This window comes from Equus quagga, chromosome 1 (genome assembly GCF_021613505.1).
Source record: "Equus quagga isolate Etosha38 chromosome 1, UCLA_HA_Equagga_1.0, whole genome shotgun sequence".
Lineage (NCBI taxonomy): Eukaryota > Metazoa > Chordata > Mammalia > Perissodactyla > Equidae > Equus > Equus quagga.
Genome location: NC_060267.1, coordinates 44,989,827 through 45,016,150, shown reverse-complemented (window position 1 = coordinate 45,016,150; position 26,324 = coordinate 44,989,827). Strand labels below are relative to the sequence as shown.

Below are 26,324 nucleotides of genomic sequence, written 5' to 3'. Positions count from 1 at the left end.
TCTCCAATAGATTGCCATTTCCTGCAGGACAGGGAAGGTATATTATTTAGCTTTTCATCCTCCGCATCTAGCATGATGTCTGGCACACAGCAGATATTCAATACACGTTCGTGGAGCTGAAATAAACCAAACAAATTAACCATTAATATAAGAAAACTGAATTGTCTCAGAGACTTCAGCTGGGATTCCTAAAAAGCTAACAGCATTATAAGGTGGTTCTGCTGGAAAGCAATATAGCAACATGTAACAAAAACTATGAAAATGTTCATTCTCCTTCACTAGGTCTTTTCCCACTTGTGAAAGCTCTCCAAAGAAATAATCCAAAGGGGTGAAATGTACACAGATGTTCCCGGCAACTCTAGTTATAATAGTGAAAAGAACTGGAAGCAATCCAAGTGTCTAATAGGGAAATGACTAAGCAAACAATGGGATTATTATATTGCTATTAAAAATGACAGAGGTGAGGACTGTGTCAACATAGAGAAGTGTGTATCTGCAGGAACGTTAAGTGGAAAAAAGAACACAAACCAGTGTTTAAACACCAGTGGTTACAGATGTGTGTGTACATTAACAGAGATCAGAGGCCACTTTGGAGAAATGAAAATGGCCGGAGTTCAGTGTTCACTGGGTCTTTTTTTCCTATGCAGTTCCATGAGCTTATGACAATAATAGGCGAGATGTCATGCAATATAGATATCCTGAAAGTCATCTGCAGAATAAGGCCTCTGTTACCTACTCGGTTGTGTAATCCAAGAGATAATTTAATGTTAAACTCGCATCTAATTATTATGAAAATAACAACATTTCTTTAAGAGGACAAAATGCTTTTCTTTAGTTTAATTCACCAAGCAATTTTGAGAGCTTAACTATGTGTTAGAGCACTTACATTCTCAGGAAATCTACAAAAAACATGGGCAGAAATCCTTAGGTGGATATTGTCATTTTGACTTAACTTTTGTTTATTTGGGTAATTGTACATTTTAGGGCCCATTACAAAGGAAAGTCTGAAAGATCTTTGACCTAAACCTCACATTCACAAATTGTCTCAATTTTGTACTTTTGATATTGTCTCCAAAACGGGTTTTATATATAGTCACTGAGATATACTGATAAAGATGAAAAGGAAAAAGTCATCATCATAACTCTCAACTTTAGTCACATTACCACTGTACTGCACTGTGAATTAATATCTTATAAATCATGCGATTATCCTGTGAATAGCCAAATATTGACATTACAAAATATATTACATTGCAATTAAAAGAAATAAACCACAATTTTTTGTATCTTGTGTTAGAATTTCTTCATTTTCTGAATTCACTGAGACCCTCAAAAAATGGAGGTGGCCCAGGCCTCTTTAGATCTCTGGGAGGCCCTGAGCATACTTGCCACTTATCTTTAAAATGTGTTCGTTTTAACCAGGGGCCCAAAACTAATGGGTTCTTAATAACTAATCTGTATAAACACCTAACTAACAAGCTGCTGTCTGCTAGCCCTGCTGTTTCTGCTGCCATGTAACCAGCGGTCAGAAAATCCGCAGCTTCTAGAGCAGTGGTTCACGACCCTGGCTGCACGGCAGAAGCACCTACATTTTCCCAGACTCCACTCCACAATTCCTGATTTAGATCCTCCAGGGTTGGAGTCTGGAGATTCCTATGCTTAAAAAACTCTCTTTCTCCCTTCTTTCCTACACTGTATTTCCTTATGGTTCCAGGACTCAGAATCCATTAACTAGTACTACTAATGGTATGGTTTAGCTCCATCGTGGGTTTAACAGATCTGAAGGTTAATCTGAGAGTCAGCCACCGTTTTCAATGTAGTCTCTCTGGGGTGATGTTACAAGTGCTCCCAAAACAATTTAGAATAGAAATTAGAGGATGGAGTCCACAGATTTTGGGGGGGGGGGAACTGCCCACATAAACGTTTTCATCAAAATATCTTCAATTTTTCTTCAAGTTTCTTATTGTGCTTAAATATATGAAAGTAAATAAATGCTGAGACAAAAGTGTTGTGTTCAAGTGTCCATTCTTGTAAGTAATGCAAAGTACCAGGTTTTTACAGGCAGTAAAACGTCAACTAGCCCGAACTATCAAATGATTGGATTCCTTTTGCTCCATAAAGACACACATATGAAGAAAATGGGTTTACAACACAGAGAAAAGCAAATTCCAGGATATGGACTGAGGTCAGTACACATGCTGTCCATTCTCCAGTAGCTTCTATTTCTTCAACCTAGTTCTGGGCTGTGATTATTGATGCTCTGAAGATGATGACCCTCCCTGGATCCCAGCAAAATTCATCATCCATGAAACAAAGATTTAATTGCGTTCATCTAAACCCAAGACACACAAGAAATGTCCAGGGAAGTTGGAGGAGCTTTTGGGAACTGAGGAATCAGTGTACGGTTCCTCCTTGCCCACCCCCACTCCCCGATTCACTCTGGCACACATCTCCTTTGGAATGACTGTCTTTGGGGACAGAGGAAGATATTTTCCCCCTTCTTACCTCAAAAGCGCAGGTAGATGCTGAAGGCATCTTGACTAAGATTATATTTATCCTTTGAGGAACTATAACCAGAATACTTGGACATGGACCAAATTCAGAATAATCAGGTTCGAAAGGACCATGGCTGTGAGTAGTAGCATATGGCATTGTGTTGATAAACACGATGTGTTATAAAGGTGGGGAATTTAATTGTGTTCCAGAAAGATATGGCTGTTAATACTTTCCAGATAAACCAGACAGTTGAGACAATAATCATTTAAATGAAAAACCAGTTTGGCCTCCCTTATCCGAAGATGAGAGTGTTAGAAAACAGATGATGTATTTGGTGCCCTCTGGTAGGAGGCTTCCAGGCTGAGCTCCAACCGCCTATGTGAATGCCCCAGAAAGCATCTGAGGTGCTCCACGTGTTTTTCTCTCCTGAATTTTTCAGATAATTGCCCTTCAGCCCATGCTTCACTAACCTGGGGCTGGAATCCCTTCATTTACCTATTGCATGGGCCACAACTACTTCAAATGAAAACCCGGAAGCCAAATCCTGGCTGCTGTTGGAAGTGTATAATTAGCTCCTTGTGCAGCCTGACCCCGCTGATTTTTCTGACGCATGTGGCCTGCAGTGTGCCCTTTTGGAGACCTCCAATGTCTTCTCCACAGCTGGAGATGCCCCAAACTGCACACAGCACTTCCTGTGGGTGTGGCCTTGCCTTAAGGCTGCGCACTGAATGGAGCGCATGTTTCAACCACTCACAGATTCACAGAGCTTTTTAAAATACCAAAGTGCACTATGAGTCGCTATATCAGACATAAGAGGGTTCCCTCCCTCTTTTTTCTTTTTAAAAAATAATTTTGTAGTGGTGGCCTCTCAAGAAACACTATAATTGGTCAGCTTGGGGTGGGTTCGTTGTCCTCCTGGATAACGTCATTAGCTATTCTCAGGAGAGGAAAGGCAGGGCATGCCCCCTGGGAGAATGACAGCACTTGTTTCAAGTTGGGGAAGAACTTGTGGTTCTTTTCCTGCGTTTGGGGGAAAACGAACACACAATGTTCATTTCCTAAATACGGGATGTGCTGTGCGGCTGGCAGGTCATTTTCCACCATGTCACATCCTTCGGGATGAAGGCAGCAGGGGCCAGGACAGGAAATGGCAAATTCTCAGAATAAGACAAGGCTTTCCCAGGGCAGTCATTGGTTCTCTGGAACTATAAAACATGCTCATCCAGAAACAGCCCCAGTCTTTTCTTTCCTGGAGATAGCCAGAAGTGAATGGTAAGTGGGGAGCCTGGAGGGACACTGTCTGAAAAATGGCCAGTGGGCTTGTAATACTAGGGTTATATCCTTGGTCCATTATATATTTCGAATGCCTTTTTCTCCTTTTGCTAAGAGGTATCTTTACCTGGAAATGCACCCCTGATGGGTGGAATTATGGAGGCATGCAGGTAAAATTAAGGAGTCAGGAGACCACGACTCTAGACTGGGCTCTTTGAAGAATCAGCTGACTCTAGAACAGGTCTGTGTTTCTGTTTCCTCATCTTTCAGATGAGAATAATGATTTCTGCCCTGATGTCTTGCAGTATTGAAATGCTCTATTTCTGTGGCTTATTTGCCACTTTTAAGAAGTTCCTAATAATGAGGAGTCCAGTGGATATGAAGGTGGGAAACTAGGAAGGATGTGCTTTCACCCCAGGATGTGCAGTTCTCTCTCTTTGTTAGTCATCTTCAACTGGCTTCAGTTCAACTTGGTACAAGAAGCTCTCAGTGAGTCGTTAAAAATTTTGGTGACAATTTTATTCAACTGTTACTTATTTTTTTTAAGGAAAATTCCATAATAAAGAGACATTCTGGTATTGATTTAATGTAATTTAGTTTTAATTAAGCACTCATCAAAGAGTGGGATTTCTGAAGACCTGATGAGCTCTAGTTAGAATAAAGTGTGCAAACCACATCTTAGGCTTGATTCTAAGATAAGACCCTGGAATAATAACAGACAGAGAGTTGCTTCAGGCAAGCATCTAACTTAGAAAGATTACTTTCTTACATTTGATAAACAATATCTGAGTTTTGATTTTTGATTTTTTGCTGACTTGCCTTTTTCACTCCTAAGAGAGAAAAAAACTGTATTGCAAAACTCTTAGGATCCACGTCTTCAAGTAATGAAAGGGCTTTGTAAAGTGGTACAACCCATCACTCGTAAAGCACCGCTTACTTGTAAAGAGACTGCTTGTTATCTTTCAATAGAGCAGAAACCTCAGTCTTGCAACAGACTTCTAATACCATCATTCCCTGCTCACTGAGCTTACATCTTATTTAATAGTTCATAAAGGCCATCCTTAGCGTTCCCTGGGAGAGAAGTGGACGATAGTATTATTCCTATTTGCATATGCGGATTTAAGGTCCTGAGAACTTGTGTGACTTGTCCCAGATTATAGAACTGGTTTTTGAGAACTTGACACATGACTCACTGGAAAATGACCCGTTTCCCCATGCATGGCAGTAGCTGTTGTGTTTAACTTTTGCACATGGGAACCGCGAGCCGGAGCAGCCTGCAGGCACGGAGTCTCTGGGCTAACTGCGCGTCTGTGTCCCCGCAGGGCATGGAGAGGCCGGCGGCTTGGGAGCTGCAGGGCGCCGACGCGCTGCGCCGCTTCCAGGGGCTGCTGCTGGACCGCCGCGGCCGGCTGCACGGCCAGGTGCTGCGCCTGCGCGAGGTGGCCCGACGCCTCGAGCGCCTCCGCCGGCGCTCCCTGGCGGCCAACGTGGCGGGCAGCTCCCTGAGCGCCGCGGGGGCCGTCACCGCCATCGTGGGGCTCTCGCTGAGCCCGGTCACCCTGGGGGTCTCGCTTCTGGCCTCGGCCGTGGGGCTGGGGATGGCCACCGCCGGAGGGGCCGTCACCATCACGTCCGACCTCTCCCTGATCTTCTGCAACTCCCGGGAGCTGCGGAGGGTGCAGGAGATCGCGGCCACCTGCCAGGACCAGATGCGCGAGATCCTGAGCTGCCTCGAGTTCTTCTGCCGCTGGCAGGGCCGCGGGGACCGCCAGCTGCTGCAGTGCGGGAGGAACGCCTCCATCGCCCTGTACAACTCTGTCTACTTCATCGTCTTCTTCGGCTCACGTGGCTTCCTCATCCCCAGGCGGGCCGAGGGGGCCACCAAAGTTAGCCAGGCCGTGCTGAGGGCCAAGATTCAGAAACTGGCAGAGAGCCTGGAGTCCTGCACCGGGGCTCTGGACGAACTCAGTGAGCAGCTGGAGTCCAGCGTCCAGCTCTGCACGAAGAGCAGCCGTGGCCACGACCTCCATCTCTGCTGACCAGCCCGCACGGTTGTTTTTCTGAGAACATCCTTTCCCCCTTATGACCGAGGTCAAAAACATCCCCATGGGATGCTCCAAATTTGTAGCTCCCTCAGGAAAACACCAAGTTGGGTTAGGAGCTGAGTGCAAAGGATGAGAAAAACTGTTGCTGAAGCGGGGGTCCTCCCAGCCCTTCATTCCCCATCACTGTGACGTCCTCCCTGGGGTTGACTGCCAGGGACTTTTTACTTGTCTGATCCTAGTGGGATATGTGGCCTGAAAATGATTTTTCCTTCGTCAAAACCATTCAGTCTTCATACAGCTGGGAATTCCTGTTTTGAAGTTGTTGTTGGGGGTGGGGGGGTCCCTGTGCCTGTGCCAGGGGTCCGAGTGGAGGCTGGAGAGGGTACAGACACGGCCACCCTCTGGGCCTCTCCAAGCCCCACTAGGCTTTGAGTTCCTCAAAATGCCTGTGAGAGGAGACACTAGCTGTAAAACCTCTCTTCCAGAGTTTCTGAGTAAAAGAATTCCAGAATCCAGAGCAAACAGACCCCCTCTGATCTTGGAGGAGGGTTCAAGACCCAAGAGAGGCCCCTCCAGATGACATGCCAGTCCCCTCACCTCTCAGCTTGCCTGCAGATCCAGCCTGGGGATGGAGCAGACCTTCCTGGGTGGCTTCATATCCAGACCTCCAGGGCCTCTGAGAGGGAAAACAGCTAACTGGTCATATAAACCCCACCGCCTTGCAGCAAGATGAGGCCAAGGAAGATGAAGTGAAGAACAGCTTCATTTACTAACATCACAGAGCGGGGAAGAGAGCAATGGCTTTTGAGTTAGACAGTCCTGGGTTTATTACAGCTGCTGTCACTACTGTGGGACCTTGAGGTATTCACTGAGATAAAGCACCTAGAACAGTGTCTGGCTCACAGAGTGGCCCCTGGACTGGCAACATTAGCATCACCTGGGAATTGTTAGAAAAGCAAATTCTTGGACTCAACCCCTGACTCTTTGTAATCAGAAACTCTGGAGGTGGGGCCCAGCAATCTGTGTTTAAACAAGCCTTTCCGGTGGTTCTGATGCCTACCAAGGTTTGAAAACCACTGCAACAGGTGTTAGTTTCTATCCCCTTGATGAGCTTTCATGAAGTCTCATGGCCTCTCTAGGGGCTCCCTGGTCTTCAGAGTCATTCACGGAAGGTTAAGGACAGACTGCGTCCCAGAAGTAAGAGAAAGAATGTGTGTGCGCTCCAGTCCGTGCATCCTGGGCATTTCCCACCATGTAAACTAAGGGATGTAATGGAATCAACCCTGTAGAGGGCAGTGTTGCCCACTCATTGTAGAAACTGGTACAGAAAGGAATGCGAACTTAACCTGAAATTGACCTGTGTTACTTTCTCTGAAAACTGCCAGACCATGTATTTTTTAATTTATTTTGTTTGTTATTTAATTAATGTTTATTATTTGCATTTAATTTTATTTAATCACCACATTTAGGAAATAATAGGACTAGCAAGTTTCTGAATGGGAGACTACTGAGGCTCTTTTCAGGAACTGAGGTTGAGTTTGACTTTCGGAGGCGGGGCGTGGGCTGGAGATTGCAAAACTCTCCTGGAATGTCTCTCTCCTTCCCACATTAGGTAAAGGTGGGAAGTTTTGAATAGAGAGCCCTGGAGCGGAGTTTAAGCCTATAAATGGAGGCTTGACTGGGGAATGTAGAAGTGATGCAAGTGTATTTATCCTGAAGGTACTTTGCCAGCAGATAACACTTGACCTGAGAAAAGGACCTATTTAGTTCAGGAGAAAAAACCCAGTTAGAGGCATGTGAAGGAAACACTTAGACCTCGGAAGCCTGATGTCCTGTGAAGTTCTGTCTTATGGATGATAGACAAAATAACTTGTGTTCCAGTGGTGATGTGCCATCTTTGCATTTTGGGATCTGTGAGAAATCTGTAAGCTGTCTCTAAAAAAATACTTACAATTTCTTCAATTTCCATCCCTACAATTGTAATGTTGAAAAATATGTTGAAAAGTCTTTGGGACCACACACACACAAACTTGGCTGTATTGGTTAATTATGGAATAGGTTTTAAATTGACCCAGTCTACCCGCCTGCTTCACAATGATGGCAGTGTGTCTGAGGGAGTATAGTTTCGGTGCTATGGGGAGGAGTTGGTGTTTCTCTATTTTTATATTTCCTGTAAATTGCAATCAATCTGTATCCTGGTTTATTTTGAAATTGGTACTGGTTTCTTTTTAAACTGGTGTCATTTCCTAGACTACCTTGCACAGATGCTAGCATTTTAGATCACCAGAATGTACTTCACATTGTTGTTTATGTTGTAAAGGTACAACCACTCCCTAACTCATCTTTTATTAAGGCTTAAGTTTGAATTATTTTCTTCCAATGCCTGAGCTGTTCCCTAGAAATAAACTGGGCACTTTTGGAGGCAGCAGAATAAACATTTCCTATCCTTGGGGTATTTTGAGTATTTCAAAGTCCTAAACTTCTGAAGTTATCATTTCAGTGGCCCACTTTACATCTAAGGAACGGTGTCTACTTTGGAACAATACTTTGCACATAATAGGAGCTCAATAAATGTATTTGAATAATGTAATAAACTGTTTAGCTATATTAGTAGGAATCTGTTGAGGATGAAAGATCATCCTGTTATGTGTCTCATAAAGATTGGAGCCTCTACCAGGATTTAGTCAAGTGCAGTTAAATGGATCCTAAAGACAAATATTTCTTTCTTTCTTTTGTGGGAATGTGAATAAGGCTTTTCCTTAAGGCCTTCATTCTATAAACAAACAGACTGAAATGGTATGTTGTAAAGGGGAGAGGGAGAGAGGTATTTAGTTTACAAGAGTACTTCAGAAAAATGTCCGAGTTTGAAAAATAAATATGTTTGTACTGAAAGTTCAAGTGCTCCTGTTAGTTTCTGGGGTTTACAGTCGTTTGGATTGTTTTCTTTCACGATAAAGGAATTCGTTTGGTTTTGCATTTCAAGGATTCAATAAAACTACATGCTACTCTATGAAAAAAAGATCCTTAGCAAACATTCTGATCCTACTAGCTTTGATGCTTTTGCCCTCGGGCATCTGTCATTTCTAATATGGTAAATGTCAAAATCAAAAGTATTTACTGGGAGAAAAAAAGGAGAGAAGAGTGGTGTAAAAGCCACTCTAGATCAGATATGTCAGACAATCAGTCAACTTGATAGATTTCTCATTCAATACCTTGCCGGGAAAAGATAGTAGAGGGAATCGAGACATTGAGATAAAGCCATTGTGCAGAGATAAATGGGGATACAGTTAAATGCAGTAATTTTTGAATTCCACATTTTTTTCCCACTGTAGCAAGATCAGTTCTTTCCTTTTATTAAAATAAATTGCCCATTCCTCAAGCTTTTTGATCTTTCTGTAATTAATTACCTAATCTCATGTTTGCCCAGGTATGAATTAATAACTTTGAAAAAGGGCAGATGTTTAATCATTTTTACTTAGAATATTCAGCATCAAATTGTCTACATCCATTTTTAAAAAGTAATCAACTCATATACAGGAATTCTCTTATTATCTAGAAATCAGACTTCCAGCAGTTTCAAAACCTTTGAACATAATTCCAACCTGGGAAGTAATTGAAAGGAAGCCTAGAATCAGCCAAATTAGCCTTCACCAAACCTAAACATTAGAGAGAGGGAGGAAGGGAGGTCAAGGGGCACCATCTATATTAGGAAGGCAAGACTTTCCCAGAAATCTCCAGGGGACTTCACCTTGCAAGTCACTGATCTTGACCACGCAAGGCAGGCTGGGAAACATAGTACTTTTAACGAAGAATTTGCTGCTCCCAATATACCTACGATTCTGTTTGTAAGGAAGAAAAGGAAGGTGAACATTGAGTAGAGGGTTCAGCAATCCAAACAAAGAGCCTGTAGGGGTTGCTGCAGTCTGCTGAAAACTACTGCCCTGCAGGTGACCGCGCTATTGGAGTGCCAGCCTCTGAGTTTCCACCTTGGAAACATCTCTGGGTCCGGATGCTGCACTATTAATGACCGTGCAACCAAAAAAAGGCTGTGTTGGCAGGACGTTGACTGTTTGCAAAGGCCAGCCACAAGCTGGGATCCTATCTTTGCTGAAGCATATGGTATTCCTGTCATAACAAGTGTTCTTTTAGTTAATTGCAATAAATCTCTCCTTGGTGAGTTGACAGGAGGTTGGGATGTTACTTTTTGCTCCTGGCAAACTCATAAGAGAGACAGTAAACCCCGCTGTGGTCTGGAATAGGACAGAGAGTGAGCCCTAAGATCTGGAAATACTTCCTTAGCAACCAGGGAGTTGTTAGGAGAGGAGAAATCATGCTGATGAAGTAAGACCCCTCCAGGTGCTAGGGAGGAACATTGGAGACCCTCAGCACCACTGACCCTAATTGGCGTTAGCACGCGGTGGTGGAGAGAAGGCCCTCAGTGTGGTCTTGCCTGCACAGGTAAAGCTTGTCCACACAAAGCTACATCTGAGGGATGAGGTTTAATCTCATTTTATATTTCCAGTGTGACCCCAGGGGTGGGAGTGCAGGCAGGCCCGTGGTCTGATTTGCCCCAGAAGTTTTGTAACAAGTCACAGCCAATGCCTCTGCCCCCCAAACACACAGGAGCAGCCATAGCCTGGCTCGTTTCAGCATTTGTGTGGCTACAGCTGTCAAATTTACCAAAATAGTTGTAATTGAGAGAAGCTTTTTGTGTAGATGGAGTTGAGGAGGGGCAGTGATGTCTCAAATCTTTCTTTCTTTCTTTTTTGAGGAGGATTAGCCCTGAGCTAACATCTGCCACCAATCCTCCTCTTTTTTGCTGAGTAAGACTGGCCCTGAGCTAACATCTGTGCCCATCCTCCTCTACTTTATATGTGGGACGCCCGCCACAGCATGGCTTGACAATTGGTGCATAGTTCTGCACCCAGGATCTGAACTGGCGAACCCAGGGCCACTGAAGCGGAACATGCGAACTTAACTGCTGCGCCACTGGGCCAGTCCTCAAATCTTTCTTTTAGGCTAAAAACTTCTTTTTTCCAGGCTCCCTGGTTGACATGTAGATATTTATTGAAACTAACCTTGCTATGAAAACTACAATGTCAAAATTTCATTGAAGAACAATACTTTTCTCAGGATTTAAGTAAAATGACATTTAGATAATAAATATAGAAAATAAATGTGGATATTTAAAGATAATAATAATCATTGCTAACATTTATTGAAAACTTACTAGGTATTATCCTATGTATAGTTTGACGTGTATTATCATATTTACCTTTCAGAAATCTTATGAGGTGGACACTATAATTGCCCTATATTTTTAGATCAAGAAAGTGAGGAAGTGAGAGGTTGTACAGCTAGCAAGAGGTGCCCCAGGATTTTAATCTACCAGCCTGACGCCAGAGTTATGTTCTTAACTCCTCTGAATATATATTCCTGACATAAAATAATAGCTCACAATAGTGACAACATCAATAACAATAAGCTGATGGATTCGTTCATTCATCCAGAAAACGTTTATTGAGTACTCACCCTTGAACCACCTGCTGTCAATTGTAAGCAATGCAGACAGGGTTCCAGATCTGATGGCACTGACAATCTGGTAAATGGGCAGGTTAATCTTTTTTTTTTTAATTGTGGTAACATTGGTTTATAACATCATATACGTTTCAAGTGTACATTATAATATATTTTGAATTCTGTGTAGATTACATCATGTTCACCACCAGAAGACTAATTACCATCCATCACCACACAAATGTACCTAATCACCCCTTTCACCTCCTCCCTTCCCTTTTCCTCTCTAGTAACCACTAGTCCAATCTCTGTCGCTATGTATTTGTTTGTCAGTTTTATCTTCTACTTATGAGTGAGATCATACAGTATTTGACTTTCTCCCTCTGACTTATTTCACTTAGCGTAATACCCTCAAGGTCCATCTGTGTTGTCACAAACGGCCGGATTTCATCATTTCTTATGGCTGAGTAGTATTCCATTGTGTGTATATACCACATCTCTATCCATTCGTCCCTTGATGGGCACCTAGGTTGCTTCCAAGTCTTGGCTGTTGTGAATAATGCTGCGATGAACATAGGGGTGCAAGTATCTTTATGCCTTTGAGTTTTCAAGTTCTTTGGATAAATACCCAGCAGTGGAATAGCTGGATCATATGGTAGATCTATTCTTAATTTTCTGAGGAAGATCCATACTGTTTTCCATAGTGGCTGCACCAGTTTGCACTCCCACCAACAATGTACAAGGGTTCCCTTCTCTCTACATCCTCTCCAACAATAATTGTTTCCTGTCTTGTAAATTATAGCCATTCTGATGGGAGTGAGGTGATATCTCATTGTAGTTTTGATTTGCATTACCCTCATAGTTAAAAGATGTTGAATACCTTTTCATGTGCCTGTTGGCCATCTGTATATCTTCTTTGGAGAAATCTCTGTTCAGATCTTTTGCCCATTTTTTATTTGGGTTGTTAGTTTTTTTGTTGTTGAGATGTATGAGTTCTTTGTATATTTTTGATATTAACCCTTTATCAGATATATGGTTTGCAAATATCTTCTCCCAATTGTTAGGTTGTCTTTTCGTTTTGTTGATGATTTCCTTTGCTGTGCAGAAGCTTTTTAGTTTGATGTAGTCCCATTTGTTTATTTTATTTTGTTTATTTCTATTGTTTCCCTTGCCCAGTCAGATATAGTATTTGAAAAAATGCTAAGACCGACGTTGAAGAGCATACTGCTTATGTTTTCTTCTAGAAGTTTAATGGTTTCAGATCCTACATTCAAATCTTTAATCCATTTTGAGTTGATGTTTGTGTGTGGTGTAAGATAATGGTCTACTTTCATTCTTTTGCATGTGGCTGTCCAGTTTTCCCAACACCATTTATTGAAAAGACTTTCCTTTCTCCATTGTATGTTCTTGGCTCCCCTGTTGAAAATTAGTTGTCCATGGGCAGGGTAATCTTATGCCAGTAGGTTAATCAATAAGAAATTAAAATGTAGTTTTGCAAATGTTACTATTTGCAAAAAATAATGTGGGTGCGATTTGAAAATGATCAAACTTCAGCTTGGATCATAAAAACTTGTGAACAGATATTTTGTAATGTTGCCCCAGAGGCCCCAGACACAGTAAGATTCTTGTGAACAAAACATCGAGAATGGAAGGACATGATTAATAAGAACTTTTTGCTAACTGCTGATGTGCTGAGACAGAAGGTATCGACAGAGACCACACGGACATGAATAAAGGAATTACTGGTTCAACAGGCCTTTCCGGATCTTGTATAAAAAACTGTGAAAATGAAACTTCTTGGGGTCATTCCATCGAAACCATCACTGAACTTGCTTGTCAGTTTTCTTTTTGTTCCGTGTGTGTAGTCAATTTTAGTATGGTAGCTATGGAGGTGTGAGTAGGAATAAGACTTTAGGTATCAAAAACTATTCAAAATAATAATGCCTTGTCTGTGGATGATTTGTTTTTTAACATTGTTCCCTGAGCTTTTGTATAATAAATACTGTTAATTGTTGGACTTTCATTCTTTCTAACTTCTCTGTAGCATTTGACATTGTTGACTACCTGATTCTTAAAACACTCTTCTCTCTTGAATTCTGTGACATCAGCCTTTCTTACTTGTCTCTCTGTTTAGCTCCCTTGATCGTTTTTCTTTCCCTTCCATCCCTAAACTTCAAGTAGTGTTCCCTGAGCCTCAGACCCAGTCTGTTCCCACTCACCTCGATCAGTGCTTCACTGAGTCCTTCACATCCTTTCCCAGTGTTTCACCAGTCCTGGATTGGATGGTGGTATGGATGAAGCCAGCATTAAAGGATTCTCTTGGGTCAACTTGAATTTGTTGGTTGCAGGAAAAGAAAGTCCTGGCTGTTTCCTGCTACCCTATTCTCCTCATTGGAGTGCTACACTTTGACTTTAGCCAGATGTGGTCTTGACTTATCTGAACAACTAAGAGCAATTTATTTGTGTCTCTTATTCAGACTTATCACATGCTATCTTTTATTAGAGATATTTGTGCCTGCCCCAAGGTTTTTAAGGACAGAAACAATATCTCAGATATCATGACGCCTACCCACAATGTCTCTCCAGCTTCCACCACCGGAAATGCTCCATAAGCATTTGCTAAATCAATGAACAAATGAACAAGCACTCTTTATCTTCATGGATATGCTTCTCAGCGCATCTAAAGCTAAACATAGCCTCCTTCTTCTCTGCAAAACTGTCCCCCTTTCACAACCCTTCTACCTCTAGCAAAGGCAACATCAGTATCCCAGTTGCCTACTTTGAAATCTCATCATCATCTCCAAGTTTTCCCCATCCTTCTTTCTCTGATACACCCTTGCCAAGGCATTCCTTCCTGTTAAATGCTGCTCCCACCCAGTTTGACCCATTCCACTGCTGCCACAACACAGCCAGGCTTTTACCTCCTAACACCTGCAACAACTTTCAGACTGGTTTTCCTGATTCTGGGTTCTTTCTGCTCAAATTGGTGCTATGCTCCAATCCTTGACTCATTTACGTAAATCACAGTTTTCCTCTTATTCCAACCGAATGGAATGTAACCTTACCTGAAACCTGACTCTGAATTTGAGTACACACCCCAGAGAGCTGCTGAGTTCCCGTGGTGTTTGTTATATTTTAATAGTGTGTTGTGATGAGTGATATTGTGAAGGGCTAAGATGAACTTAAGTCTGTGGTTTTAATGAAAAAACAATGATGTACTTTAGGAACTGTAGAGAAAGGGCTGAGTCAGGAAGAAAAGTTCCAAGGGTCATGGAGGGGGAGCCTGGGGCAGCAAAGGAAGGTGGAAAGCAGAGGGAGAGCAGCGGGAATAGGCTGGATCAGGCCACCACTCGGTGGATATTCTCCATAAAGCTGCAGGACTAGTGGTTTTTTTTTTTTTTTGGTTTTATTGAGATGTAATTGACATACAGCATTGTATAAGTTTACGGTGTACAGCGTAATGACTTGATGTGTATATATTGCGAAATGATTAGCACAATAACTTTATAGCATTCATGTCGTATAAATACCAAAAAAAAGAGAAAAAAATGATTTTTTCCTGTGATGAAAACTTTTCGGATCTACTCTCTTAGCAACTTTCAAATATCCCATACAGCAGTGTCAACTATAGTCATCATGTTGCACATTATATCCTCATGACTTATTTATCTTTTTTTAAAAAAAAGTTTTTTAAAGATTGGCCCTGAGCTAACATCTGTTGCCAATCTTTTTTTTCCCTTCTTCTCCCCAAAGCTCCCCAGTATGTAGTTGTATATTCTAGTTGTAGGCCCTTCTAGTTCTGCTATGTGGGACGCGGCCTCAGCATGGCTTGATGAGGGGTGCTGGGTCTGTACCCAGGATCCGAACTGGCGAAGCCCCACGGCTGAGTGGTTAAGATCGCGCACTCCGTTTCGGCAACCCAGGGCCGGCCCCTAGGACTTATTGATCTTATAACTGGAAGTTTGTACCTTTTGACCACCTCCATCCAATTCCCCCACTCCCCATCCCTCTGCCTCTGGTAACCACAAATCTGATTTCTTTTTCTATAAGTTTGTTTTTTTTAGATTCTACATATAAGATAGATCATACAGCATTTGTTTTTCTCTGAGTTAGTTCATTTAGGATAATGCCTTCAAGGTCCATCTATGTTGTCACAAATGGCAAGATTTCCTTCTTTTTTATGGCTGAATAGTATTCTATTGTACATGTTTACCACATTTTCTTTATCCATCAGGCCTAGTGGTTTTGACTGCCCTGGAGAGGAGAATCAGACCATCACACCCACCAAAGCAAACTGTTTGCAGGACCTTTGATGGCGCGAAACAGGAGCAGAGAGGAAAGGCAGTTCTCTGTTGAAGCTGGTACCTCACCCCCACAGCCTCTTGAACATGTGAGGTTGGCATAAAACCTCCAGCCCCGCCCTAGCTCAGCACTAAGTCCCTTGCTAAAGCCATCGGGTTTTGTAGCTGAATCATAAATCTATGATGCTGACAATGAACTTCCTGACTTCTGAAAGCTTTCCTCCCCAGAGTGATCTCCTTTGTGAGGGGTGTTATCTAAAGAGGGGAAGACTTCAGAGTGATCTGGGGTACCATTTCCCATGTGTCCAGCATGAGCAGTTCTGGAAGCTTTCTCGTGAAGTTGGTAACCCACATTTACCTCTCAGAAAAGGACTGGAGGACACCATCACCTTTGGCGAGCAGGAGCTATTAAGAGAGATTTTTCCCATGTGTACCTCAGTGAAGTTGGACCTTGTCCCCACACCCCTGCTGCTTCTGTCCTTACCAGGGAGGAGCAGTGTTGTCCTAGGGTAATAACCCATCTCCAGGAGCTCAATTTAGTTTGTTACTTCTTTTACATACAAGCACATGACCTTTCTACATCACACCTACTGCTTTATCTCGCCTCTCTTCATCCCCTCCCATACACATGACACACCTACTGACACACAGATATTTAGTCATTCTACAAAATGTTTATTGAGTGCCTACTATATGCTAGGTGTTTTTCTAGACACTGAGCACAGAGTACTGAATGAAAGAGTCCAGTATCTTGGTCATCATGGAGTTTGTATTCTAGTGATGATAGGGGATGCAGGTGTAAGTAAATAAGTAAGCATCTACTTTGTGAGATGGTGTGTATTTGTTTCCTATTGCTGCTGTAACAAATTACGGCAAACCTAGTGGCTTAAAACAACACAAATTTATTTTCTTACAGTCAGAAGTCTGACGTGGGTCTCACGGGGCTACAACAAAGTAGTTGGCAGGGCTGTGATCCTTCCTGGAGGCTCTAGGGGAGACTCTATTTCTTGCCTGTGCCACCTTCTAGAGGCTGCTGCGTTCCTTGGCTCTTGACCCTCCTTCTCCCTCTTCCAAGCCTGCAATGATGAGTCGAGTCCTTCTCCCGTTGCATCACTCTGACCTCCTCTTCGCCTTCTCTTCCACTTTTCAGGACCTTGTGATTACACTGGGCCCACCCGGAAAACCCAAGGTCATCTCCACATTTTAAGGTCAGCTGATTAGCAACCTTAATTCCATCTGCAACCTAATTCCCCTTTGCCAAGTAACAGAACATGTTCACAGATTCTGGGGACTACGTTGTGTACATCTTTGGGGCCATTATTTTGCTCACCATATGGTGACAAGTGCCATGGAGAAAAACAGAGCAAGGACAAGGGAGAGAGTGATGGGGGGGTGGCGGGAAGAGGTTGCAAGTCCTCAGTGACAAGGTGATATTTGAGTGAAGACCTGAAGTTGGTGTGGAGAGATCCATGAGGGGATCTGAGGCAAGATCATGCCAAGCAGAGGGAACAGACAGGACAAAGACTCTAAGGCAGAAGCATGCCCGACATGTTTAAGGAACAAGGAGAAGCTCAGCATGGCTGGAGTGGAGTGGGTGATGGCGAGCGTGGTGGGAGATGAGTTCAGAGAGGTGTTGGGGCTGGAACATGAGGGGCCTTATAGACTGCTGTAAGGACTTTGACTCTTACTCTGAGTGAGATGGGAAGTCAACAAAAGGTTTTGAGCAGAGGGATGATCTGATCAGACTTATGTTTTAAAAGAATCCCTTTGCTGCTATGTTGAAAGGTAAGAGTGGAGGCAGAAAACTAGTTAACAGGTTATTGACGCTCCAGGTGAGAGGTGTTGGTAGCTAGGAGTGGAGAAAAGTAGTCACATTCCAGATATAGTACGAAGGGAGACCAACAGGATTTGTTGACAGATTGGATGTGGGAGGTGAGAGAAAGAGAGGAGTTTTGGCCTGAGTCATGTAGAAGGATGATGTTGCTATTTGCTCATATGGAGAAGACTGTGGGAGACGCAAGATGGGGAGGAATGGAATCAGGAGCTCAGTTTTAGAGATGCTAAGTTTGAGATCCCTGATATATCCAAGAGGAAAGGACAAGTAGATGGTTGCATATATGGGTCTGGAGCTCAAGGAAGGAGTTAGAGGGGAGCGATAAATTTGAGGATCAAAAGAAATTAGGTGGTATTTAAAGCCATGAGACTGGCTATGAGCACTAAGAGAATGAGTGGAAATAGAGAATATATAGAATAGGCCCAAGGACTCAGCGTTGGGTCCTCTAACACTCAGAGTGAGGAGCGGGTGGGAATGAGGAGGAGCTAACTAAGAAGACTGAGGAGTGGCCAGCAGGGCAGGAGAAAAACCAGGAGTCTGTGGTGTCTTGGAAGCCAAGTGAAAAGGATTTTTCAAGGAGAAGGAAGCCAAATGCTGCTGCAGGGTCAAGTAAAATGACAAGTGAGAACTGGCCATTGGGTTTAGCAGTGTGGAGGTCCCTCATGACCTGACGAGCAGGAAAACAGAGGCAAAGCCTTACTGAAGTGGGCTCGAGCGACAGGAATTGGAGGCTGCTTGTTTAGACAACTCTTTTGAAGAGTTTTGCTGTCAAGGGGAACAGAGAAGTGGGTAGCAGATGGAGGGGGATGAAGGGTCATGAGAAACAATTTTTAAGATGAAGAGAAATAATAGCATATGGATATGCTGTGAGAATGATCCACTAGAGAGGGAAAAATTGAGGGGGCAAGAGAGAAAATAGAGACTTTGGAGGAGTGTCCTTGAGAAAGCAAGAGGGTGGGATTGAGCCCAAGTGCACAAGCGGAGGAGTTGACCTTCATTTGGTAGGAGCATTGAAAGGACATCCTCAGAACAAGGGGCAGGACGGGGAAGGTGACAAAATTGGCGTGGGAACTTGTGTAAGTTCTCTTCATTTTCCGCTGAAATAGGAAGCGAGGTCATCAGCTGAGACTGACAATGGGCAGGGGGCATTGGATGGTTGAGAGGATGTTTAGGAGGGTGGGAGAGAATGGACTAAGGAAATGCCCCAGGCTCCCCAGGCAGCATGAAGGGCCACTTACAGAGGGGCAGTTTGGTGAGTGTGTTTTAATTTGGTATATTTGGGGAGCCTAATCTCTTTTCCTTAGCATCTCTGCTAGTTAGAGTTCTCAGATTCAAAGAGCAGAAGCTCTTCTATCTAGTTAAGCAGAAAAGAAATTTGTTAAAGCATATTGGGAAGCTCACAGAATCTCCAAGGTGAAAGGAAGGCTTGGGGGCAATGCGGCCAGGAACAACAGGCAAACCAAGTTGTGAGATCACTCCGGCGGAAACTCCACCGCTGCTGTCATTAGTCTAGGATACCTCATACTGTGTGTCCCACACAGGGTCTGGACACGAGCACGTTTGCCACTGCTGCCCCCTTAAGCTGGACACCTGTGCTAACGTCAGTGTCCATTTCCTTGCGTTGCTCTCTTCTGAGCTAAGCTCTGGTGTGCTTGTGTCTGTTGGGTAAAGACCAAGTCACCTGTCTGCACCCTTAGTGCAAAGGAGGACGAGAGAGTACGTTTCTAGTTTTTCCTTAAGGAGAAGGACTTGCACAGGGGTAATTTTGTCAATTATCGGAAAACTGTTCCAAAGACATTGGGCTATCACCAAGCGTGAGAAATGTCCAGGAGAGCAGTTAATGTTTTATTGAATTTGTTTATTTCAAACATTTAGACATCAAATTCCTTATACTTAAATTCACATGCTTGTATTTGAAAGTGTGGCTGGAAGCTGCTGTGTATTATACTTATTATTTCATTGTGGCAATGATATTTGAACTGCCAAGGAATTTCATGAACACCTCCATTTCTAGTAATTTGTTTTGTAAAAAATTGTATATGCATTAAAAAAAAACCCACACTTGTATGAAAGGAATATGAAACAACTAGGAAACCAGGAAATGAGTCAATGCTGCCTTTCCTTTATTACCCACCCCCTAGTATGAAGTGACCTTGAAACTCTAGCCTTTGTGGTTTTCTATGTATTATAACATAACATTTGAATTTCCTGCTTATTGTTGACTTCAGGTTAAACCCATCCCTTCCATATTTTATGTACTGTAATTCTCAGTCTGAGACATCAGATTTTTTTCAGGTACTGGACATAAAAAAAATCTCTTATTCTAAAGACCCAAGGCTGGAAGTGGACCAAGAAGTTCTGGCTAAAGTTCAAGGGACAAATGGCAGGTTTGGTAGAGAAGCTGGCCTTATTGCCACTGTGAGCTGCTCCTAGCCACTGCCTATGGGGTGAGTGGTGCCCACCATAGGAGCGACTGCATGCAGCCTTGTTAAATTCCCACTCTCCAAGGTCAATTTCTCTAGTTTTTTTTTTCCCCCCCAAATTCAGAAACTCCCTGTGTTCCATGTAATTAGCAAATTAATAGGCTCTGGGGATTTATTCATGCCAAGCACAGTCACAGGAGACTAATCTACATACCAGTCATTTATTCACTGGACAACTATTGGCTGCATGTCTATTCTGTGCTGGGCACCGGGAATTGCAGTGGGGCATAACACAGATGCAATCACTGCTCTCATGGTGCTGATGGTCTGGTGGGAAATTAGACTGCAATAAAATTCATTTTGGACTATGGTGGTAGTGATAGAAAGGGAGGAGAAGTAGAGGCACTCAAAATAAATTTTGGCAGCAGAGACTGTAGGACTTGCTGATGGGGAGGCTGGAGGAAAGGAAGAGGTGAGATGAAGAAGATGGAGAGAGAAGCAAGTATGGGGAAGAAATCCAGATTCCAATGTTTTAACGTTCATTTGAAGATAAGGCCAAGTTGAGACTCAAAACTAATTATCCATAGAAGAGACACCCTTGGGGTGTGTAACTACACAGGAGTAAAGTAACTTGGCTTAAGCTAATTGAAAATTTTAAGGCATATTACTTATATTTCCATCTCCCTTCGCCATACTAGGGATAACATTGTGGCACTACAGTGTGTTGGTTAGAGAGTGAGTTCTGGAGTCAGTCTGCCTTGGTTCAAGTCCTAGTTTCTATAATAACCATCACCTTCTGAACATGACCTTGCTCCCTTGATCCTCCCACATATCTGCCTCTCCTCCAGTGTTTTCTATGTAAAGGTTTTGCCACATTTCTAGTTGCTCAAGACAGAAACCTAGCAACCACTGACACATCCCAATCATGAGGATTTATCTAACCTCTACGAATCCTTGACCTCTGTCCAGTTCTCTCCAGCCCCACTGCCCCTATCTGGTCCAAAATACCATCCTCTTTTGCCTGAACAACTGCTAAGTGATCTTCCTGCCTCCTTCTCCCTGACCCAGTCTGTTCTCCACTGCAGCCAACTGAACGATCTTTTCAAGTGCATCCCTGACAAAATCTCTTCAAAGGCTTCCATTGACTTGAGAACAAAGTCCCAAATCCCCAGATCCTTTACAAGGCCTATGAGGTCCTAAATATTCAGGTCCCTCCCCATACCTCCAGCTTCATCATAAACCACCATTTTATAATCTCTATAAGCTTCGTTTGACTTTTTTCTACTGTAAGGCCTAACTTAGAAGGTTTTTTTCTGTCTGCAAACTGCTCACTACTCCCTACAGAGCTAGAAAAAGTGCTATTTCTCTCTCAGTTTAAAAGTCACTTCCACAGGGAAAGTGCCCCTCATGATTAACAGAGAAAAATTAGGTCATCCTGTCAAGGGCTAATTGCCCCAAGGAACTCAAGGGTGTGTTTGGAAGCATTTAACTGTTGTTTCAAATTGGTTTTTTCCTTTTGTCATGTTAAGGAGACGCAATCACCAACCACGCTGGACCAGACCAAGCCTCACTACAAGAGCTATGCCTTTGATCTTTGCCTTATTTTTAATGCTAACGTCTCTCCAGGAGCAGTTTAGGCTTTATTACTGTAACCTGCAGTGTATGTGGAAGGATGTTTTCCAACTGAGCCTGCGCAAGACAATACTCACCTCTCCCTTTTGAATATTCATTCCCCATCCGAAATAAAAGGTCCCTGTTTCCCTTTGTTCTTGTTTGGGACGCTATGACTCTAGAAATGATCTCTCATGGTCTCCTATTTGCTGCAAATATATGTTACTTTATGAGACAACTTACTTCTGGTGGAGAGTCATTTAACTCTCCAGGAGGGAACCAGCCCACTTTGGTTTCAGTAGCAATCCCATTATATGTTACTCTAGCATCTTGTTTTTCTCCTTGGTACCATTCATCTCACTTGTGATGACTTTTTCTGTCTGTCTGTCCCACTTGATTGTCAGGGTTTATTATTATTACTATTTTTTATTATTATTTTTTTTGAGGAAGGTTAACCCTGAGCTAACATCTGCCACCAATCCTCCTCTTTTTGCTGAGGAAGCCTGGCCCTGAGCTAACGTCTGTGCCCATCTTCCTCTACTTTATATGTGGGACGCCTAGCACAGCATGGCTTGCCAAGCGGTGCATAAGTCCGCACCCGGGATCTGAACCCGGGGAACCCCGGGCCGCCAAAGTGGAACATATGAACTTAACCACTGTGCCACCGGGCTGGCCCCTATTATTATCTTTAAAATAGCCTCTCTCCCCGACTGGAGCACAGGTTTCAAGCTTACTGCTGGGTCCTAATGTCTGGCTTGCAGTCTGCCATAGTGTTTGAGAACACCTGTTGAATAAAAAAGGAAACAAATACAGATTTTCTGTATTTTAAAAAACTTTTCAAACTAAAAGCAAAAAGCAAAAGAAAAGAAATCAACAAATAACCAGGACCAGTTATCTTTTTTCCCTAGACACAAATTGGTTAGATAACTAAGTACTTTGTCAACTCTCTCTTATCTAGAGTCCATGTAGACTGTCCTCTCCTCTCTCTGCCCTCATTCTTACATCATTTATGCCCTATCTTCACTTGGACATAAGTTAAAGATAATTTTCCAGCTGACTGAATCTTGCACTGGTTCCTTCTCGGTGAATATCGAGCGCTTTGTTATAGTGAGTTTTCTCCAAAATAGACTACAGGATATGCAACTTTGGGGAGGATTTTGAGCAGGAATTGATTAGTACCCAATTCCTGTTTGAGTCCCCCACAGAACTTGATGCGGATCAGGGCTGCCCCAGGGAGGGAAGCCCAAGGCGTCCTGGCCTACGTGCCGGTCTGTATGACCTAATTCATACCTAAAGTTATACGACCACACGATAACCAGACCCCACCTGCACTGACACCATTTTAATGACTTTTTACATCATCTCTCCTTTGTCTGGTAAGAATAAGTCACGTACCCATGACTTACAAATATAGCCCCAACCCTTGACACGTTGCAGCTCTTCACTGCCCATGGTTCCTGTCCCCATGCTATTCTCTGAATAAAGGAGCACTACTACCAGAACTTGAGAGTCCAAGAAATCTTTCTTTCGACTCTTTGGCTTGCCGAGCCTGCGTCAAACTCTTGACCCTAAGTTTGGGGGCTCATTTTACTTTTGGTCCAGGGGCCACCACTATCCTAACAGGCTCATACCCCACCACAGCCCAGTGTCACCCACCTGTTGAAGGCTTCACCATGGTCCTCAGGCCCTTCCCTTATCCAACAGGCACAGTTGCCACGGTGCCTAGAGCCCACCATACTCTGAGAAAGCTCACAAAAAAGGTTTTAATTTCTTTTAAAATCACAAGAAAAGAAATGAACTTTTAAGTTAAAGAAAATATTTTAATATATAATACTAATGTATTTACCTTTAGACTAATGCAATCATAAACTATAATTTTTAATATTTTTTTGTGGCAGGAGGGGCCCATGAAGGCGAAAGTACTCAGGACCTGTGAAAGCCTGTCAGAGGAAGGTGGGGTCGGTCACTTCGCCCTCTCCTTCTGGAGCCAGTTCATTGTTTCAGGCTCACTTTTCCCCCTCAGCATTTTGAGTATTTATTTGGATTTCCTCTTGAACCTTCCTCATTGTTCTGAAAGTACAGGATATGACACGGCTCAGTTACTAGAATGGGCCTCTATTATTTCCATGACCAGAATACAAATATCCAAAGGACTCCAAACCTGGTAGGAAGAGTCAAAAGCAGACAACTCTCTCAGCTAACGCAGGCTTTTCTCTTTGGAACCCACCTGTGGTCACCCTGTTGGTCTGACAGGAATCCTGTCACCGAGGTGGGTCCTGGTTGAGGCCCACCCTCATCCGTGTGTCCTGGACCAAGGAATGGAACTACGCTGCTGGTGCTGCTGCTGTCATTGCTTGCCACATCCTCCTGACGTCCCTCGGTGCCTGGGAGGCACTGGCACCAGAGGAAGTTTTAAAAATAGTTGACGTCTGAATTATCCAAGAAAAAACAGAGAAGATTTTTCTTGGCTAAATGGACAGTTTTACGTCATAAGAGCAGTTAAGCAGTTTAAATCAGTGTCCCTTTAGAGCAGCGCCAGACCCCCAAGAATCTTATGTGTAATTTTTTTCTTTCCTGTAACACATTTGAGCAAAACTTGGGTAACTTTAGACCCTATATTATACACAATTGTATAGTCCTTCCAGTTGTTGCCATCTGGGTCTCCTTTCCAGCCCTCTCAGTCCTGTCTTTCACCTTCTCTCAGCACTTTTCATTTCCCATTCCACTCTCCAACCTGAAATCAGAGAATGAGTCCGAAGGAAGCAAAATAAATACTTTAGCTGCGTCTCTCTTTGTTTTTACAGAAAAATCTGTGCGGCAGAGGAATTCTGAGCGTGACGGTGCAGGAGAGAGCTGCCGGGGATCGCGTAACACGACGTTCTCTTCAGTAAAAGCGTGGATCTGGGCTTCAAGAGGCTCGGGTTCTAGTTTTGTCCGTTGTTACCTTGTTGTGTGACATGCCTCTTGACTCTCTGGGACTCAAGTCTCTCATTTGTCAAACAAGGAGCACAAATTCCCCAGCAGGTCACAAAGCACAGTCAGGACGAGGGAGAGCCAGTGGTATCTGGGTACCTTTTCTTTGGGATTAGTCAACTTCCCCTTATGTCAAAGCATATTATCACTTTGGACATCATCTAAAGTGGCCTCATTCCCAGACCTGGGAAAATGGAGAGGACAGCCATGAGGGAGAACCAAACAGAGACCAGAGGGCTTTGGACTGCGCTGGCACAAGCATGTACCTGTGACTGCCTGATGGAGGTCACCAATTTCAGAGTGATCTGCTATTTTATACAGCACGTGTCTTCTCTCCTTTCCTTTTAACTTGGAGTAAACTGATGTAAAAAGACCAAAGGCCCCAGCCTATCCTGCTGGGGTGTCACCTCAAAGATGGAATCAACCTCACTCCCGAAAGAAACAACCAGTGCAGTCCTTCCTGGTCTGCCACTGCACCCAATGCCAATGCTTTGCTGAATTGTAATTCATCCAGGCAGGATTATTGGGCATCCATTTTTGTGTCTGGCTGTGTGCTTAGGGCTGGGGGTATGCCTCGTAGATGGTCTCTCTTTTCCATTCTTTCTTCTCTACAGTCTATTTCCATATAGAATTAGAGTGATAGTTTAAATATGTAGATCAAGTTACTTACCTGCTCAAAATCCTCCAGCGGCTTTTTAAAATAGTAGGATAACATCCAAACCCCATCACCTTCTAGTATCGGGTGCTGCAGGGCTGACCTGAGCCTGCTTCTCTGGCCTCACTCTGCCCTTTTTTGTTGTTGCGGACACCACTGTGATTCCTAAATCAGGGCCTTTTTTGGAGTGGTGGTGGGAGGGTCCTCAGGCACGTTGAGCTGAATTGACAATTCTCAGGTCAAGGCACATTATCATCACAAGTGCCCTCCCTTGCTTTGTATATGTATTATCTTTTATCCCCAGTTCCCCAATTTCCCATTTTATCCCAATTCTTCTCCCTCCAGAGGCAACCATTCTAAAATAGCTAAAGTGTGTCTTTCTGTTTGTATGTGTCCCAGCAGAAAGTGATATTTGTGGGCATATATTCTAAATGTACATGACATATTTTATATTTTTCTCACTAAGCACTAGGTTTTTGAGACCTAGCCATATTGTTATGGCATATTTGTTCACACTATGTACACATTTTAATTATGCACTGTCTCAGTGATGGGCACTGGATTGTGTCCAACTCCCCATCTCCAGAATAACGCTGCAGGGAACTCCCTGGCACCATCTGAGAACCTGCGTGCTGGGCCACAGGCTTGTGCTTGCTGGGTAAAGGGCATGAGACAGACTTCATTTGCCTCAGTAGTGGCAGACTGCTTTCCAGAACAGCTTCACTGGCTACACTCCTTCAGGGCCTTTGTACTTGCTGTTCCCTCTGTCTGAAATAATTGTCACCTGGGCTCTTGAAGTGACTTTCTTCTGTTTATCAGTGAGGTCTCAGCTCAAATATCACTGCCTCCGAGAGGCCTTCCTCACTCTCTCTGTTATCCCCACAAGCCACTCAGCGCAGCTTACTCTCCAACATTTTTATTTCCATTCATGACATCATAGCACTTTTCACAATTTGCAATTATCTGTGATCACTTGTTTATTATCTTCTATCTTCTCCACGGGGGCAGGGGACGCTGTCCTCTTCACTAGGCATCCAGCATAGCTCTAGCATATGGTAGGCTCTCAACAAATATTATTGAATAAATGAATGAAATAATAATTATAATAAATAAATAGTACTGTGATATCACCATGTTCAAATCTCTATGGTCAGAAGAGCAAGGAACATAACACATGTGAGAAGTGGGGGAAGCTTT

General features: G+C 43.3%; 1 protein-coding gene across 1 annotated transcript; it reads left to right on the top strand.

Annotated features, from left to right (window-relative positions):
- Positions 1-3,755: 3,755 nt before the first annotated feature.
- Positions 3,756-8,705, top strand: APOLD1 (apolipoprotein L domain containing 1). Its single transcript, XM_046662437.1, is given in 3 exon segments — positions 3,756-4,257; positions 5,091-5,794; positions 5,796-8,705. Coding segments are annotated over 2 exon segments (738 nt in total). The 5' UTR covers positions 3,756-4,257; positions 5,091-5,093; the 3' UTR covers positions 5,833-8,705.
- Positions 8,706-26,324: the final 17,619 nt, after the last annotated feature.